This window comes from Ahaetulla prasina, chromosome 16 (assembly GCF_028640845.1).
Source record: "Ahaetulla prasina isolate Xishuangbanna chromosome 16, ASM2864084v1, whole genome shotgun sequence".
NCBI classification, from domain to species: Eukaryota; Metazoa; Chordata; class Lepidosauria; order Squamata; family Colubridae; genus Ahaetulla; species Ahaetulla prasina.
This window is the reverse complement of record NC_080554.1, coordinates 12,631,138-12,649,610: the sequence shown is the minus strand read 5'-3', so window position 1 is coordinate 12,649,610 and position 18,473 is coordinate 12,631,138. Positions and strand designations below refer to the sequence as shown.

General features: G+C 49.1%; 1 protein-coding gene across 3 annotated transcripts in view; it reads right to left on the bottom strand.

Moving 5' to 3' along the window:
- Window positions 1–522: 522 nt before the first annotated feature.
- GPSM1 (G protein signaling modulator 1) overlaps window positions 523–18,473 on the bottom strand; it is a 98,180-nt gene continuing 80,229 nt past the window's right edge. For 2 of the 3 annotated variants that reach the window (XM_058159736.1, XM_058159737.1), the window contains exons 11-13: window positions 9,108–9,267; window positions 6,292–6,494; window positions 523–3,680 (exon numbers count right to left, since the gene is read on the bottom strand). In XM_058159736.1, the coding sequence (XP_058015719.1) occupies window positions 3,513–3,680; window positions 6,292–6,494; window positions 9,108–9,267 (531 nt within the window). In that variant the 3' untranslated portion in view covers window positions 523–3,512. Of the gene's footprint in view, window positions 3,681–6,291; window positions 6,495–6,595; window positions 6,676–9,107; window positions 9,268–18,473 lie in introns of all 3 variants that reach the window. The other variant, XM_058159738.1, reaches the window with a different exon arrangement.

Below are 18,473 nucleotides of genomic sequence, written 5' to 3'. Positions count from 1 at the left end.
AGCAAGCCATTACTACCGATTCTCTGAACGCCACCAGATTTTTACTACCGGCTCTCCCGAACCGGAGCGAACCGGGAGCAACCCACCACTGCCGGTAGGGCTGCACCCCTGATCTAGTTCCTCCGACTGGGGAGTCCATCATCTACACCTATGGCAACCTCGTCTCGTTTTCCTTTCATATTAATCCAAATGCATTCAAGGAGGTTTTCTTCATTTTTTATTTTTTTGCATTTCTACAAAGGTGTAGCTGTTTAGTGCAACTCCACCTCCTCTTTTATTAGGCCTGTATTGAAAAATTTAAGTCCTCCGGGGTTTCATCCCATCGGGTTTCAGTAATGGCAGCCATGTCATCTTTGCTCTCGTGTTCTGGGACTTCAGGTTCCCTCTGTTTCTTCTTCACACTTTGGGTGTTCATGTGTAGGCATCTCATCCTTTTTTATTCTCCCTGTGTTTCCTCCTCACATCTGCATTAGTCCCGGAGGGTTGAGAAAATGATTTCGAAAGAACTTTGCTCACAAAAAGTTGATTCAACAACTTTATTTTTTCTCTCTACTCCAAGATCTCTGTACTTTTGAATTAGTTTGGCAGCTCTTTTGACTTTTCAGATGGAAGGGAAACAATCAAATCTCTTCGCTTCCTTTCCCCACCTGCCTTTTCCACAAATCACACTACAAAAACAATAAATTAGCGATACATTCAGGTATACCAGCCAAGATGATCCCCGCAACAGCTTTTCTTCTGCTGCTCTGCCCCAGGCTGGAGGAAGGGATGGGCCTGGCCTTCTCCACCAGCTGACCTTCCCCTCTGCAGCAGAGAAGTGGAGTGGGGCTTTGGTCTCCCGGCACGGAGACCCTTAACTGTGGCACGAAGGAAAGGGTGGGGCTGTTTGTCCCAGCAGCCACCATGCCTCCCTCCCTGCCCACGGACTCCGAGGAGACAGGCTTTCCGGTTGTGGCTATGCCCGGAAGGGGGATTTGGGACCCCTGGAACCCTCTCGGAGTCAGGGCACCACTGGACGCTTTGTAGGATGCGATCAAAGATGCTTTTGCGGAAGAGACAATTTATCTGGGATATTCTCAGCCAGGAAGGTGCACAATCCCCCACCTGGGTCCTTCCGTTAATCTAACTTGGAGGGGATGGAAACAGGGAAGCAGAGGGACCTTTTCTGTGGTTTTCGTCTGTGGTTCAGGACAGTTCTGGGTGGCAGCAAAGAGACCAGACTACAAAAAGGATTGGAAACACACTGGAGACCTGGGCGTTTCTTGAGAGGTTGTCCAATCTTTCTGAGATGTTCAAAAGGCAAAAGAATCAGAAATTGGGGAGCAGCTATTCCAACCAATACATTTTATGAAAAGGAAGATGCTTTCAGGAGCTGCAGCATGCAACCCAACTCCTAATTTTTTTTAGAGGGGGGCATCATAGAATATCTCTTCAAAAGGCAGGAGTTTTGAAAGTACCACACAAGTAGAAAAACCAGGAAGAAAGATCCAAGTCAATTGCCCAGGGGAATGGCCACAAACTTTTGTCTAATTCTACAGATGCTGATTAAATTGAGGAATAAACTCCAAACCAACTGTCCACGATAAGCAAAAAACCCCCCCAAAAAAAACTAAAAAAAAAAACTCCTGCCTTCAAGGAAATCAGATTAAAAGAGGGCCAGAATCTGGCTAAAAACTTTATTGTTTTGCCTGAAAAATCCTTCAATGGGTTACTAAAAATATTATTTTTGGGATGGCTGCAATAGCTATCGAGGTAACCCACATTTAACCATTCGTTATGGCAGTCCTGAATGAAGGGACATAACCCGTCCCTGAAGTTATGCCCATTGTCCGTGTGGCCACGTAATGAACATTTGACACTCCGCACCCTGCCTGACCTTATGACCACCCACAAGGGCCCTGCAGCTCCCCCACCTGCCTCTTCCTGACCCCATCTCTGCCCCATGAAATGAGCATGCAAAACTTCAAGAACTTCTGAAGGATCATGGGAATGGAGACTACTTGGAGAGGGCCGCAAGGCAACCTCGGTAAGAAGGCCTTGCCACACACAGCCGACCATAGTTGAAAATAAATGGCAAAAGTGAGAGACTTGTGTGTTAACAGGCCTACCTCCCAACCCTAGTGGGCCCGACACAAACCCACATCTGCTGTGTTGCGCGGCCTTCCTCGGCCATCCCAAGATTTCCCCAGCCTTCCTGAGACAGCCCTGGCACATCTAACTTGGGATTCAGTCCACTTAATGATCTTAACAAGCAGGAGTGCTGAGCTTGCAGGCTTTGAGCAATAGCAATGGCACTTAGACTTATATACCGCTTCACAGTGCTTCACAGCCGCCTCTACAGTCTTGCCCCCAACAATCTGGGTCCTCATTTTACTCACCTTGGAAGGACGGAAGGACGAGTCAACCTTGAGCCTGGTGAGATCTGAACTGCCAAATTGCAGGCAGTCAGCAGCAGTAGCCTGCAGTACTGCACTCTAACCATTGCGCCACCGTGGCTCAAGCAAAGTGATCACATCCCACCTTGTTTTAAGAACTGGGGCAACTACCCCCACCCATCTACCGTATTTCAGGCAGAATAAGAAAGGTGAGTAACTTAAGAACTAGACTTAGAATAACTTTATTGTCCCTTTGAATGGCGTGGAGTAATTTACAAGAGGTGCCAGATCCTGTAATCAGCCAAGTGGGCCCTGTAGCCGACACAGGCCTAGCCTGCGGAAGATTTCTCCATGCTGGGCAGCCTGATAGCCTGCACTGGATCTCCCCCACCCCATGAGCCCCCTCCCCAGCTGTGCTTAATAACCTGTCTAAGCACTACAACTGGGTGAGCCAGGACTGCAGTCGCTGAGCAAAACGGCCACCCGACACGGTTCTGAACCCAACTGTGGCCGTAAATCAAAGGCTAACTGTAATTATGTGTTCCACCCAATTTCCCCTGGATGTTTTCTTACCTCTGTCTCCCCTCCAACACCTTTCCAACTACCATCAGATTGCACCTGAGATAAAAGGGCACCAAAAAACATATTTTGAAAGCAAGGTTTGCACACACATACACAAAGTCACTGATTGTCATCAATTTCATATTCCCAAGTCGGCTGCTGACAATTTGGCACAGGATACGGGCCTAAAGAGGCACAGAGATAAATCAACCTGACTTGGGGGGGGTCAACCTCTCCAGCAGCCCCTTGGAGCGTGGCCCCGATCCAGACCCTCTTGGTGCAGACCTTCCCCTTCCTCAGTTCTTGAGCCTGGTTTTCACAGTCGATGTTCAAGCAGAAAAGATGCCTCACCCTTGCCGATCTCACCCAGTTGGCCCACAGGCCTCTTGGTTGGCAGAAAGTGCCCACCCGTTCTGCTCGCCACCCTCGCCTGTGCCATCTTCTCCAGGGGGAGAAAGAGCAGAAGGGAGGCATTGCCCCCCCACCCCTCCCCCAGGAATGCCCTGAGCGCCTCGGCCCAGATCTTCAGCTGGGGGCAGCATCCTGAAGTCCCTCCCTTTGCTGGTGATCTGGTGCTCAGTCCTCGGCTTGGTCTTCTTCGCCTGAAGCCAGATCCACCCTCTGCTCATCCATGCGCTTGGCTTGGACCCGCTGGATGAGGCTGAAGAAATCCTCATCGGGCACCGTGGGGCCACGGGGGACGGAATGGGGCGGGGCACAGCGCTGGTCATCCAGGCGGGAGGACTGCAGAAAAGAGGGGTGGATAAAAATAGAAGATTTTTTTTTAAAAAAAGGAATCTGCAATATTTACATTTTTGGTAAACTCATTCAATGAATCCAAGCTCTGGAAGCTGAGATAGCATGCACTGCATTGATAGGTAAAAGTAAAGGTTCCCCTCGCACATACGTGCTAGTTGTTCCCGACTCTAGGGGGCAGTGCTGATCTCTGTTTCAAAGCCAAAGAGCCAGCACTGTCTGAAGACGTCTCCATGATCCTGTGGCTGGCATGACTAAAGGCCAAAGGCACATGGAACGCTGTTTCCTTCCCACCAAAGGTGGTTCCTATTTTTCTACTTGCATTTTTTATGTGCTTTCAAACTGCTAGGTTGGCAGAAGTTGGGACAAGTAACGGGAGCTCACCCCATTACGCGGCCCTAGGGATTCAAACCGCTGAACTGCCGACCTTCTGATCGACAAGCTCAGCATTCTAGCCACTGAGCCACCACGTTCCACCCAATTTCAGAGGAACCATGAGATAAATCACAAAGCATAGGGCAGGAATATTCCTTTTATCCCATTGTTCTGCACATCTACGGACGCTACAAACTGTATGGCTGTTAAAGTGACTGGGACGGGGGTGAGTCAACAGCGGGTCAGAGGAGGAGCTGCTCTGGGACATGAGATGACAGTTGCTCTTTAAAAATTATGATTTAAACCCGAGTTGATTTAAATCAACTATATAGATAGAGGGAGCCGCTCACGGCTCCCATGTGACACCATTCCTGCGCAGGCTGCACTGGCTACCTGTGGTCTTTCGGGTGCACTTCAAGGTGCTGGTTACTACCTTTAAAGCGCTCCATGGCTTAGGGCCGGGTTATCTGCGGGACCGCCTACTGCTACCGATTGCCTCCCACTGACCCGTGCGCTCTCACAGAGAGGGACTCCTCAGGGTGCTGTCCGCCAAGCAATGTCGGCTGGTGGCCCCCCAGGGGAAGGGCCTTCTCTGTGGGGGCTCCTACCCTCTGGAATGAACTTCCCACAGGACTTCGCCAACTTCCTGACCTTTGAACCTTTCGCCGCGAGCTGAAAACATATTTGTTCATTCGCGCAGGACTGGCATAGGATTTTAGATTTTTATATAGTTTTAATTTTAATGGGTTTTATTGTTTTAAATTTATCTTAATCTGGGCCAAATTGAATAAGTTTTTTAAACAGTATTTTATCTTGTATTTATATTGTTGCTTTGTTTTATCTGGCTGTAAACCGCCCTGAGTCCTTCGGGAGAAGGACGGTATAAAAATCTAAATCAATCAATCAATCAGTCAATTAATCAATCAATCAATCAATCAATCAATCAATCAATCAATAAAGCCTTTTTACTAGGGGTCTCCAACCGTGGCAACTTTAAGCCTGGTGGAGTTGAATTCCCAGAATTCCCCAGCCAGCAAAGCAAAGCTGGCTGGGGAATTCTGGGAGTTGAAGTCCACCAGGCTTAAAGTTGCCAAGGTTGGAGACCCCTGATTTAAATCAACCCCACCCTGGCAGAAAAGCAAAGGGAAAGGCCACGTTCATGAGTTAAGGGAGGGGAACTAAGCCAAGTCCTTCTCTCGGGTTGCTCCTGAAGGTATCACCAGGCCCGGCTTCCTTACAGCCGGGTGTAACCTACTTTAGAGGGCAGCCACTGTTGGATGTGCTAAAGCCGACTAGAGGGGCAGGCGGGAGAAGCCCTACACTCAAGATCTTTCCCTACAGTGGGAAAAGGATTGTCCCCTCCTGCTTGGCTCCCCACATGGAGGACAGCCTGTGCTTAAGTCCCTGGGGCTTCTAGACTGGCATCACACCTGTTACGTTCCACCAAAAGCTAAGATTTGCCCAATGCTAGATTTAAAAAAAGTTAGCCACAATTTCTCCTGATCTGGGCCCGGCCGCTCTGAACAGCCCTGTCGTTTATTTCATTCCTGCATTTATATCCCGCTTTGTTGAAAATGGCCTATGTCGGGGGTGTTCTTCCCCCTCCTCATTTCATCTCCATCGCAACAAGAAACTAATCAAGGAGAGAAGCAGCCTAGAACTAAGGAGAAATTTCCTGATAACAATTAACCAGTGGAACTACTTGCCTCCAGAAGTCGTGGCTGCTCCAACACTGGAAGTTTTTAAGAAGATGTTGGATAACCATTTGTCTGAAGTGGTGTATGGTTGGACTAGAAGACCTCCAAGGTACCTTCCAACTCTACTATTCTAATTTTATTTTAATTCTAATTATTCTTATTCCAATTCTAATTATTCTAATTCTAATTATTCTAATTCTGATTATTCTAATTCTAATAATCCCTATCCCCTATCTGATATCCTATCCTTGCCTGCAAGGTAGATTTAGCTGCAAGAGAGCAAGTGGTTCAAAATCCCCCCCCTCCCGTGAATCCCTTGGCTGAATGATGGCTTGAACCCAGACCTTCGCCCCAAGGCCAAAGCCTTAACCCTAAAAGAGTTCTACACTCACCCGGGGAGCGTGAAGGCCTCAGCAATGAGGGAAGCCACTCACCCCAGGGAGGTTTGCAAGAGGCTGAATTTCCCTCCGGTTTCCTGTTAGAATTTCCCACCAAGGGTAGGAAGGGCTGGAGAGCAACAAACCCACCTGGCATTTCATCAGCATGTTGAAGAATTTGTTGCCAGGTTCCTGGGCCTCGCCATCCATGCGAAGGTGACCCAGGTTGCTGGGCGTGATGCGTAGGCCGGGCAGATTTCCCACACTGGCCCGCTGGTCATCGAGCCGCCGGCTCTGGGAGCTGGCAATGAGGTCGAAGAGCTCCTCAGTCTGCGGGGAGGCCATGGGCTGAGCTGGGAGAGAAACCAGCCAAGGGATGAGCAAACTGGCCAGCCGTGGAGGAACCCTTAGTTACCTGGGGCGGAGGGGAATCACCTCAGCTCATCTCACTGACCTTGGAAGGATGGAAGGCTGAGTCAACCTTGAGCCAGTCAAGATCGAATTGCTGGCAGTGGGCAGAATTAGCTTGCAATACTGCATTCAAACCATGGGGAGAGAGGGAGGGAGTGAAAAAGGAAGAACAATAGCCATAACCCTGCCTAGAGTGATATATCACTTTACAGTGCTTTACAACCTTCTCTAAGCGATTAACAGAGTCGGCATTTTGCCCCCAGCAATCTGGCTTCTCATTTTACCGACCTCAGAAGGATGGAAGGCCGAGTCAACCTTGAGCTGGTCAGGATCGAACTGCTGGCAGTGGGCAGTGAGTTAGCCCTGCAGTGCTGCATTCTAACCACTCCGCCACCACGGACTCCTTCGAATGGCACGAGGCAGCCTCGGTAAGAAGGCTGAGCCTTGCATAGACTAGATGCGCCCATCAGTAGGTGGAGAAAAATGGTGAAGGTGAGTGAGGTGCTTTGCATGGGCCAGGTGGGTATTGGGGAGGGGAGAGGAGAGAGATTGGTGGGGGAGCTGCAGAGCCAATGCAGGTGTAAATACAGGCAGGTTGCCAGGAACCTAAATTTTCATCATATGACTGTGGGGGCCCTGCAAACGGCCATAACTCCAGGGAAAGGTGATAAATCCCCTTTTTCAGGACTGTCCTAATGTCATCTCTGAAGCTAGCCTGACTGAATCCATCTTGGAGGCTTCAGTGCTGCCACAATGGTGCTGAGGGAGACAGAGGAGGGGCGGAATAGAGATCGCTGGGGTTTTGTAGCCAAAACAAAATAGTTTCCCCTCAGAACCAAGGACATTCCCACAAGTGGCTGAAGAGAGGAGGAGTGAAGTTTCCAAGCAACCGGACAGCACTTTGTTTGGACCCTGTGACTGATTGGGAAAGAGGGAAAACTTGTACTTTTAATTCGGTGAAAACCTAATTAAAAGCTTGTGCCAATAGGATACATCCAAGAAACGTGTGCTTTGAGGAAACTGCTCGCCTCAGAGTTCCATTTGCTGTGGGTGTATTCCTTGGAACCCTGACATGGAAGTTTGAATGGTTGCTAAACAAATAGTCTAAAGTTGAGAACTACCTGTAACTCCACCTTGATTCTCATTTAAGGTAAAAAGGGACAGAGAGAGAACTTGGGCAGACTTTCCAAGAGTCTTTTTGCTGTAATAACTATAATGTCCCTCAACTTGGTTTACCTCCAAGGGCTGTCAAGAGGCCAGCAGGGCCCTTCCTTGGCTCAAAGTCTGTGCCCGTCTCCTTTTTCCCCAAGGGGGGAATTTCCATCTGTCCAACACAAGGAGGCTCCTTGGCCATGTCATTGCTGCCTCCCCTAGAAAGTTGCGTTGCGGCTTTGCAACAACAACCCAGGACAGGAGATGAAGGAAGGCCCAGGGAAGCTGGCGGCCCAGATATTAACAGATTAACAGAGTTGGAAGGGACCATCTAGTCCAGTGGTCTCCAACTGGTGGTTCCCCAGAAAAATTATTGGCATTTTTTGCATTGCACTAAATCAGGTGTCCTCAAACTACGGCCCTTGGCTGGATACGTGCAATGAACTCTTGTTTTACTGCAGAGAGTCTCCCACTTTGGGGTCTTTTTGTGTGGGTTGGAGAGGCGCAGAAATTCCAACATGGGGTCTGCTTCAGCCTCCTGTGGGGCTGAAGTGGGGCTTTGGGTGAAGGCTGGAGGGAAGCGCCGCTGGTGGCGAAGAGCTGGAGGACCTTGTTCCAGAGGGACTGTATCATGGCCTGGAACTGGCTGACCATCTCAGCCGCTGAGCCTCCAGGCACTGGTACCTGGCCTTGAACTCCCACAGATCTTCCCTCTTCTGGAAAGCCGATGCTCCTAGTCCTCAGTGAGGTGCTTCTGCTGAGCCCCCTTCTCAGTCAGATCCAATTTGAACTGAGCTGTTTTGCAAACTCTTTCTCATGGTGGCTGCTTAGCTCCAAAAACTGCTTCCTGTTGGGGCCCTAAGGAGCCTGAGAATCCAAGTGAGGAGAGGGGCGAGAAGAGGCTGGCAAGGTTTCCATCCATTATTCCTTGTTTGGCCTTCAGGTGTCTTAGAAAACAGCTTGACCCCCTCCTCTCTGTGGCAGCCCCTCAAATATTGGAAGATGCTCTCCTGTCTCCCCTGGTCCTTCTCTTCACTAGACCAGCCAGGCCCAGTTCCTGCAACCGTTCCTCGTATGTTTGAGCCTCCAGTCCCCTAATCATCCTGGTTGCTCTTCTCTGCACTTTTTCTAGAGTCTCAACCTCTTTTTTATAGTGTGGTGACCAAAACTGGCTGCAGTACTCTAGGTGTGGCCTTACTAAGGCTTTATAGAGTGGTATTAGTACCTCCCTTGATCTTGATTGTATCCCTCTGTTAATGCAATTTAGGATTGTGTTGGCTTTTTTGGCTGCCGCTACGCAGTGCTGGCTGATATTTAACTGGTTGTCCACTAAGACTCCAAGATCCCTCTCCGAGTTACTGCTTGGCCCACTTACTCTTACTTACTAAGATTGGCCTACTTACTCTGTGCCTCTTCCAGGGCAGGGACAGGGGTAGCCGCTGCTTCATCCGACTCTCTCTGAGAGTCCTCCAAAGGACACCGCTGGTCTTCCATCCGGTTGCTCTGGAATTTGCTCAGGAGATCAAAGAAGCAGTCCTCGCTGGAAGGGGCTCGCTTGATTTTCTGCAATGATGATGGCCATGACATTGAAAGAAAGGAGATATGTTGCCCATCCCTGAACCTCATCACACCTAATGGTTAGGTAAAAGTACCACTGGATTGGATTTCTCCCCTCTGCCAGCTTGGAAAAAGATCTTAAAGGAGCCTTAATTTCTAGCTTTGCCTTATTTCTTCTTAGTTCAACATTTATTTCATTCAAAGAGAAGTGTAAATGGAAAACTCCCCAAAAAGGTAAAATTTAACCCCCACAAAAATCCCCCAAAACATACAAGACATTGAAAAGAAATGTGCATTAAAAAAAACAATCCCAACATATATATCAGCTCATAAAGCTTTCCAGGTTCTTTTGAACTTTGGCTCAGGGCTCATGAATTAATTAGGGCATCTTTTGGAAACTTCACATATACACCTATTGTCCCCCACCCTGGTTGAATACGGATTAATACATTGCTGCAATATTAGTTCTTAGTACAATATTACTACTGGTACTTAGTACATTATATCAAAATGGACAGTGATATATATATATATATGTTTTCTGAGGTTGTTTGTATATTGGGTTTTCTTCTGGTGGAAGTGTCTTGGCGACGTTTCGACAAAGTCTCATTCGTTATCTTCAGGCTTCAGCTTGCTCTCAGAAGCACGAAGCTGAAGCCTGAAGATGACGAATGAGACTTCGTCGAAACATCGCCAAGACACTTCCAATTTTATGCAGGAGAAAACCCAAATAACCAAAGACCTAAACACACACACACACACATATATTTATTTATTTATTTATTTAATCAGATTTGTATACCGCCCTATCTCCCGAGGGACTCAGAGCGGTTCACAGGCCAATAAAAACATATAAATACAAATTAAGATCACAATTAAAAAACTTATTCTAAAGCCAAATTAATTAAAAATGATATAAATACTAAAACCAATTAAAATCAATATAAATTTAAAACCTAGTCCAGTCCTGCGCAAATGAATAAATATGTTTTAAGCTCACGGCGGAAGGCTCGGAGGTCCGGAAGTTGACGAAGTCCTGGGGGGAGTTCGTTCCAGAGGGTGGGAGCCCCCACAGAGAAGGCCCTTCCCCTGGGCGTCGCCAGACGACACTGCCTAGCCGACGGCACCCTGAGGAGTCCCTCTCTGTGAGAGCGCACGGGTCGGTGAGAGGTATTCGGTAGCAGCAGGCGGTCCCGTAAGTAACCCGGCCCTATGCCATGGAGCGCTTTAAAGATGGTTACCAGAACCTTGAAGCGCACCCGGAAGGCCACAGGTAGCCAGTGCAGTCTGTGCAGGATAGGTGTCACGCGGGAGCCACGAGGGGCTCCCTCTATCACCCGCGCAGCTGCATTCTGAACTAACTGCAGTCTCCGGATGCCCTTCAAGGGGAGCCCCATGTAGAGAGCATTGCAGTAATCCAGGCGAGACGTCACGAGGGCGTGAGTGACCGTGCATAGGGCATCCCGGTCTAGAAAGGGGCACATATATATGTGTGTATGTATGTATATACATACATACATACATACATACATGCTCAGGATATATGTATATATGTATGTATGTACGGTGCAGGTATATATGTATGTATATAGCATGTAGGGGACGCGGTGGCTCAGTGGCTAAGACACTGAGTTTGTCGATCAGAAAGGCTGGCAGTTTGGTGGTTCAAATCCCTAGTGCCGCGTAACGGGGTGAGCTCCCATGACTTGTCCCAGCTTCTGCCAACCTAGCAGTTCGAAAGCAGGTAAAAAATGCAAGTAGAAAAATAGGGACCACCTTTGGTGGGAAGGGAACAGCGTTTCGTGCACCTTTGGTGTTGAGTCATGCTGGCCACATGACCACGAAGACGTCTTTGGAGAGCGCTGGCTCTTCGGCTTTGAAACGGAGATGAGCACTGCCCCCTAGAGTCGGGAACAACTAGCACAGATGTGCAATGGGAACCTTTACCTTTACCTTATATAGCATGTGTATATGTGTGTTATGTATGTGTTTCTCTTTATGTGTATGTGTACATTTATGTGTATGTGTTTTCTTTCTCTTGAGAGCAGGCAACAGAATTTCATTTTGAATGTGGGCCGGTGGGCTGACATTAAAATAAAGCATTGTCATTTGATAATGACAATAAAGTTATCCTATATCTTATCTTACCATCTTATATCTTATTTTATCTATCTTAGATATGGTTCCCAGAGCTTGTATTTAAGCCAGCTGCCCCCCCTGTCAACTGACTGGGGCTCCATCATCCCCTGCCTGCACGTCATCATTCATGGTGCCTAGACGACTGAATAGTTGCACTTCAACACAGTTGCAGAAGGAAAGTGTGCCTGCAAGATACGGTCCCCTCAAAAAAATCAAGACCGGATCCTGAATGGTGAGGTCAAATTGATCTTCCTGTTGTGGGTGCTGACTTGATTTCCCCCCCACCCCGCCTCAATCTGGTGGAAGATATTGGAATAGGAAGCACCAAATGGAGCCTGTTCTCTTCCTAATGCAACTACAAACCCCAAGCAACTGGAGCAACAATGAGAGTTGGAAGGGGCCTGTGGAGGCCTTCTAGTCCAACCCCCTGCTCAAGCAGGAGGCAGCTCAGCCGACAAAACTGGCTTTAAATATAGGAAATCTAGGAGTTACAAGTTCTCTTTTTCCTTACAATGTCCAAGAGTAAGTGGACATGCCTGCAGGAAAGGGCTCTCAAAATCGCTCCAGGGAAGAAGAAAAAACAGCAACAGACAATGTGATCTCAGAGCTGTGAAATGTTTTAAACTGTTTCCCTTCAATAGAGAGTTTCACAGCGATGTCACCTGCTGGTTTATAAATACTGTTCCTGACAGTAAACTGTCTCTCCCTGCAAAAAATAAAAACCCCACAAAACCTTCTAAGCTCGTTGTCTCCACAATAATGTAAAGTTAGCTTTCCGCCTTATGGTGCCGAAAGACAAGAAAACAGAAATACCCCAAAGACATGGAAAGGCTGGGCTGAGGAGGGGGACAAGGGCGTCCATCTTCCCAAAGTCGTATTTAGAAATAGAGTCTAAAATTATTGGCTGCGATTTTAAAAGCGGCCTTGTAGAGCCAAAAGAAGGACAGCAGGTTCCACCCAGCTTTTGCTCGCCGAAATTATTTCTAAACCGTGTACCCAAATTAGCAATATTACAAACCTTTTCTCTGATTCACAGCAGTTATTCCGTGCTGTAAACATAAACTCTATCCTTTTTCGGACCGAGTGCCAAAAATGCAAGCGCGTGCACCCAAACTCCCAAAATGCAATGCGAGCAGGGCCCCCAATGCATGCGCCCCACTCATGCGTGAATGCCAGTGGTGAATTCCTCCAGAGGTCGCCACCACATGTGCAGTGTGCACTAAACACGCACTTTGTGTAGAAAAAGAAGCCGTTTGAAGGTAAGTAGAACAGCGAGGGGGGGGGAACACCTGTGCCGCACGATGTAGATTCACTAGGATTTCGTGCTTTCTAGCAAATATAAATCGCACGGCACAGCTGATCGTTGGAAATACCGGTTCGGACCAACCGGTAGCTTTTATCACTACCGTTCGCTTGAACTGGTAGGATTTCACCACTGATGCATACCCCCTGCATGCGCCACCCCCTGCGCATATGCGAACACCCCTTGTTGTGACCCAGGTTCCTGGACTCGGACTCCTGGACTCGGATGATTCAGAAAGTGAGGGAGAAGAACTGGCAAGGCCTGCTTCTCCTGGGCCCTCTCCCTCCCTGGCACCCACCCAAAGGGAGAAGGAGGGGCCGGCAAGGCCTGATTCTCCCGGGCCTTCTTCTGATTTGGCAATGCCCCAAGAACAGTTTTGGAGTGATGCAAGACTGCGCAGACGTGACCAGCGCACGCAGCAGAGGAAGCGTTGGGACAAAGCCAAAGAATGATGAGTCATGCAGTGACATCTGCAGAGGCTATATAAGGAGGCGGAACTTCCTGGCTTTTTGTCTTGGACAAAGCAGTGAATTTGCCGGGCAAACTGTATCAATGGAGGGAAGAATATATTCGTGAGTAATTCTGGCCTTATCTATAATTTCCTAGTTATCTCCAGAGACTTGGCAGGCCCGTGGGTAGACGTGGCCAGAACATTTATCTATGTAAATAAATTAGAAAAGGAGGCCTTTGACTGATTCTTTGTTGGGAGTATTGGGGGTGGGAAACAGAACACCCCTGCACGCACCCTTCCTCCCTCGCATGCATGGCAGAGACCCAAAGACCAGCTGGTCAGTGGAAGGTGTGCACATATGCACAATGGGGCTGAACTGGGGCAATGGCTCACGTGTCTTCAGAGCGGGCGCTATTGTGACTCCGGCCCTCCAGCCTGTTCTCATGGAGGAGAGTGACTCGGAAAGTGAGGGAGAGGAGCCAGCAAGGCCTCCCTCGCCAGGACCCTCCTCGCTGGCGCCACCCCAAGTTCCAGCTGCAGGCCAGGAGGAGGAGCTGACAAGGCCTCCCTCTCCCGCACCCTCCTCCTCCCTGGCAATGCCTCAAGTCCCAGCTGCTGACGATCAATCCTGGATTGATCCGAGGCAGCGACGTAAAGATAAGCGCGCGCAAAAGAGGAAAAGGTGTGGCAGGCTCAGAGATTGCTGAGTCACTGAGCCACACCCCACAGGGTATAAAAGTGGGTGGAGCTGCCATGTGACCCTTGTGACGGACAAAAAAACTACCAAGGGTGCACTGCAGCTCGGTTGTTGGAGGATTAACAGACTTTGTCAGTGAGTTTTGGCAATGGATCTTGGATACGAGATAACGGACTCCGAACTTGGCAGGCCTTTGCACCGTCACTGCCAAGTATTTCCTCAACTGAAGAAAATCAGGTCTGTAGCAAATAAAAAGACTGGGAGACACGCGTCTTTGAGTTTGCTCTGTGAAGTGGGGAGGGGGACATAACAGGCACTGTGTGCCACCTCTGGCCCTATATCATTTCAGACAATTGGCTGTCCAGTCTTTTCTTCCCGTGATGAAGAACCTACAACTTCTGAAGGCAAGCTGTCGAATTGTCAACCAGTGTTTCTCGACAATTTTAAGACCTGTGGTTTTCAACTCCAGAATTTCCCTGCCAGCAAAAAACAAACAAACAATAACCCTCCAGAAAAACAGCATTTGTTCTTCAGGTGCTTCTGACCTGGGGCAGGTCGTGGTCAGCCCCTTGTCTAGCCTATTAGCCTATAGCAGCCTGTCCATACAATGGTCCAGCAGGGAAGCTCTGGGTGAGGAATGGGTTCCAGTCCCTCCCACTCCAACCACAGAAGCTTCCTGGGGAACATTGCTTCAGTCGCTTGTCTCAGCCCAGCCCACCTCACAAGGGTGTCGTTCCTCCAAAGACCCTATTTCTCAACCTAATTCTCAAAAATAATTCGCATCACAGAATCAAGCAAAACAAGATCTGTCAGATAAGGATCTCCAGAATTTCATTACAGACGGAGAGCCATGTTGGTCAAAGGCGCGTTTTTGCAATCTTGGCTGTTTTAAGATGGGTGGATCCAGAATGCAGGCTGGGGAATTCTGGGAGTTGAAGTGCACACCACTTAACAGTTGCTGAGACTGCAAGACTCAGGTTTAGCCCCTTGGTCAGGGATAAACCTGACAAAGGTGTGATCAGTAGTAAACGAGTCAGAGGAGCGTGTGCACCCATGTTCCTGAACTCCTGGTGACTTCATGAACAGCTTTGTAGTTTCTCTTTGCAGCAATGCAGAAGTCCTTGTTTTATCTCTGGGGAGTCTTCCAGCCTAGCCCACAACCACTTAATGCTTCCTGTAGAGCAGGGGTCTCCAACCTTGGCCACTTTAAGACTTGTGGACTTCAACTCCCAGACTTCAACTCTGGGAGTTGAAGTCCACAAGTCTTAAAGTGACCAAGGGGGGCAGAGGTCGGCTCCGAGGCGCCTCACTTGTGGGGTGCCGCAGGGGTCGATCCTCTCGCCCCTTCTGTTCAACATCTATATGAAGCCGCTGGGTGAGATCATCAGTGGCTTCGGTGTGAGGTACCAGCTGTACGCTGATGACACCCAGCTGTACTTTTCCACACCGGGCCACCCCAACGGCTATCAAGTGTTGTCCCGGTGCTTGGAGGCCGACGGGTCTGGATGGGGAGAAACAGGCTCAAGCTCAATCCCTCCAAGACAGAGTGGCTGTGGATGCCGGCATCTCGGTACAGTCAGCTGAGTCCTCGGCTGACTGTTGGGGGCGAGTCATTGGCCCCGATGGAAGGGGTGCGCAACTTGGGCGTCCTCCTGGATGAACGGCTGTCTTTTGAAGATCATTTGACGGCCGTCTCCAGGAGAGCTTTTTACCAGGTTTGCCTGGTGCGCCAGTTGCGCCCCTTTCTAGACTGGGATGCCCTATGCACGGTCACTCACGCCCTCGTGACGTCTCGCCTGGATTACTGCAATGCTCTCTACATGGGGCTCCCCTTGAAGGGCATCCGGAGGCTGCAGTTAGTTCAGAATGCGGCTGCGCGGGTTATAGAGGGAGCCCCTCGTGGCTCCCGTATGACACCAATCCTGCGCAGGCTGCACTGGCTACCTGTGGCCTTCCGGGTGCGCTTCAAGGTTTTGGTAACCACCTTCAAAGCGCTCCATGGCATAGGGCCGGGTTATTTATGGGACCGCCTACTGCTACCGAATACCTCTCACCGACCCGTGCGCTCTCACAGAGAGGGACTCCTCAGGGTGCCGTCAGCTAGGCAGTGTCGTCTGGCGACGCCCAGGGGAAGGGCCTTCTCTGTGGGGGCTCCCACCCTCTGGAACGAACTCCCCCCAGGACTTCGTCAACTTCCGGACCTCCGAACCTTCCGTCGCGAGCTCAAGACACATTTATTCATCTGTGCAGGACTGGCTTAGATTTTAAATTTATAGGGGTTTTAAATTGGTTTTAATATTTATATTTCTATTTTTAATAATTGGGCATTAGAATAAGCTTTTTAATGATTATTTTAATTTGTATATAAATGTTTTATATGCCTGTGAACCGCCCTGAGTCCTTCGGGAGATAGGGCGGTATACAAATATGAATAATAAATAAATATAAATAAATAAGGTTGGAGACCCCTGCTGAAGAGGGAAGAAGGTGTTTGTCTGCCACAGCAAAAACTCAGGACGTCTCATCCTTTCTGACCAACCCATTGGATTCAAAGCTCACAAAACCGATGCTTTTTCAGCACATGGGTTTAGGATGGGTGTCAGCAACCCGCAGCTCTGGAGCCGCATGCAGCTCGTTCGTCCCCCTGCTGTGGCTCCCTATCGACTGAACCCACCACTGGCTGGCCCTACTCCTTGTCCTCCCCTTCCAGTCACTCCTCGCCTGGCCTAAGAGAGAGAAGAGAGGAGAGAGAGAAGGGGAGGGAGAGAGAGACACACACACAGATATACCTGTTTCCCACAGAAAACACTGGGAGCCACAAAACCTGGGTAGGCGTGACTGGGTGTGTGTGTCATTTTACTGGAAGTGAGTGACACTGAGTTGGCCACACCCACCCAGGTTTGTGGCTCCCAGTGTTTTGTTTTCTGTGGGAAATGGGTCCAAATGGCTCTTGAACGTTTAAGGTTGCAGACCAGGGGTGAAATGCTCGCGGTTCGGACCAGTTTGCGCGATCCGGTAGCGATGGGGGCAGGTAGTTCGGAGAACCGGTAGCAAAAATCCCTGGCTCCCCACCACTGTCTACGCTTCGCTGTTCTTCTTCTCTGTCCCTGAAGCGCTCGGTGGTGATATAGCTGCAAACGGCCTTAAATGACTGCTGCGGTGCCTCAAAGGGCCGCACTACAGCTGATCAGTGCTGTAGGCGGCTAGTAGACCGATGCCTCTATTTTTAAAGAAGGTAGAGCAGTGCGCTCCCAAAAAAAGGCAATTGGTAGACCGGTGCCTCTATTTTTAAAGAAGGTAGACCGGTGCGCTCCCAAAAAAAGGCAATTGGTAGACCGGTGCCTCTATTTTTAAAGAAGGTAGAGTGGTGCCTTCCAAAAAAAGGCAATTGGTAGACTGGTGCCTCTATTTTTAAAGAAGGTAGAGTGGTGCCTCCCAAAAAAAGGCAATTAGTAGACCGGTGCCTCTATTTTTAAAGAAGGTAGACCCCGGTGCGCTCCCAAGTTTTGTATATTTTATTATTTTAATTATTATTTATTATTATTAATGGGCCATGCCCATTCAGTCATCTGACCACCAAGCCACGCCCACCAATTAAGCCACACCCACAGAACTGGTAGGGAAAATTTTTAGATTTCACCCCTGTTGTAGACCCCTAGTTTAGGAGAAGGTGCCAAGAGCAGAGCAACTGGCCACGGTCATCTGCCTCCTGGCAATGCTTAATTTAACCAAGAGTTTCCACTTTTGTGGGCCGTGTTGGCACAGCGCTTTGTGCAAATCCAAGCACTTAAGGAGAGGAAGAGGTGTGTTCGGGCTGCTCTCCCTGCAAGGAGGCGCAGATTTCTGGATGACCGCTGCCACCTGCCTGCCTTTGGGATGGCAAATTGAGCTGACTTTTAACACATGCACACACACACATACACGCAGCCTGAATGAAGAGGCTGGTGAATTTCCCCGGGTTTCATTCCCTTCCCGCCTGCTGGCAGGAAGAGAATCACGATCGCTCACCCAAAAACTGAAAAGGGCTGAATGAGTGGAGGCAGGGTGATTGAGCATGCAGGTTTAGCCTCCTTTGGAACAAGTTGCGGGTACTGGGTGGGGGGAATAAGCGTGTGGGACGGAGCAAAAGGGAGTTAGCCAAGCTATTTTAGAACACAGGTCTTTCGGGCTAAGGCCGTGTCCAAAATGAGATCAGCTAAAAGACAAAGGATGTGGTGAAGGATCCAAGCTGAAGCAGGAGGCAATAGCGCTTAAGACTTATATACCACTTTACAGTGCTTTTACAGCCTTCTCTAAGCAGTTTACAGAGTCAGCCTATCGCCCCTAACAATCTGGGTCCTCATTTTGTTGACCTCGGAAGGCTAGACGGCTGAGTCAACCTTGAGCCGGTCAGAATCGAACTCCTGGCTGTGAGCAGAATTAGGCTGCAATACTGCATTCTAACCACTGCACCGCTATAGCTCTTAAATAGATATAGAGATAGATAGCGATAGCTCTTAGACTTATATACCGCTTCACGGTGCTTTGCAGCCTTCTCTAAGTCAGGGGTCTCCAACCTTGGCCACTTTAAGACTTGTGGACTTCAACTCCCAGAATGAGGGATTCTGGGAGTTGAAGTCCAC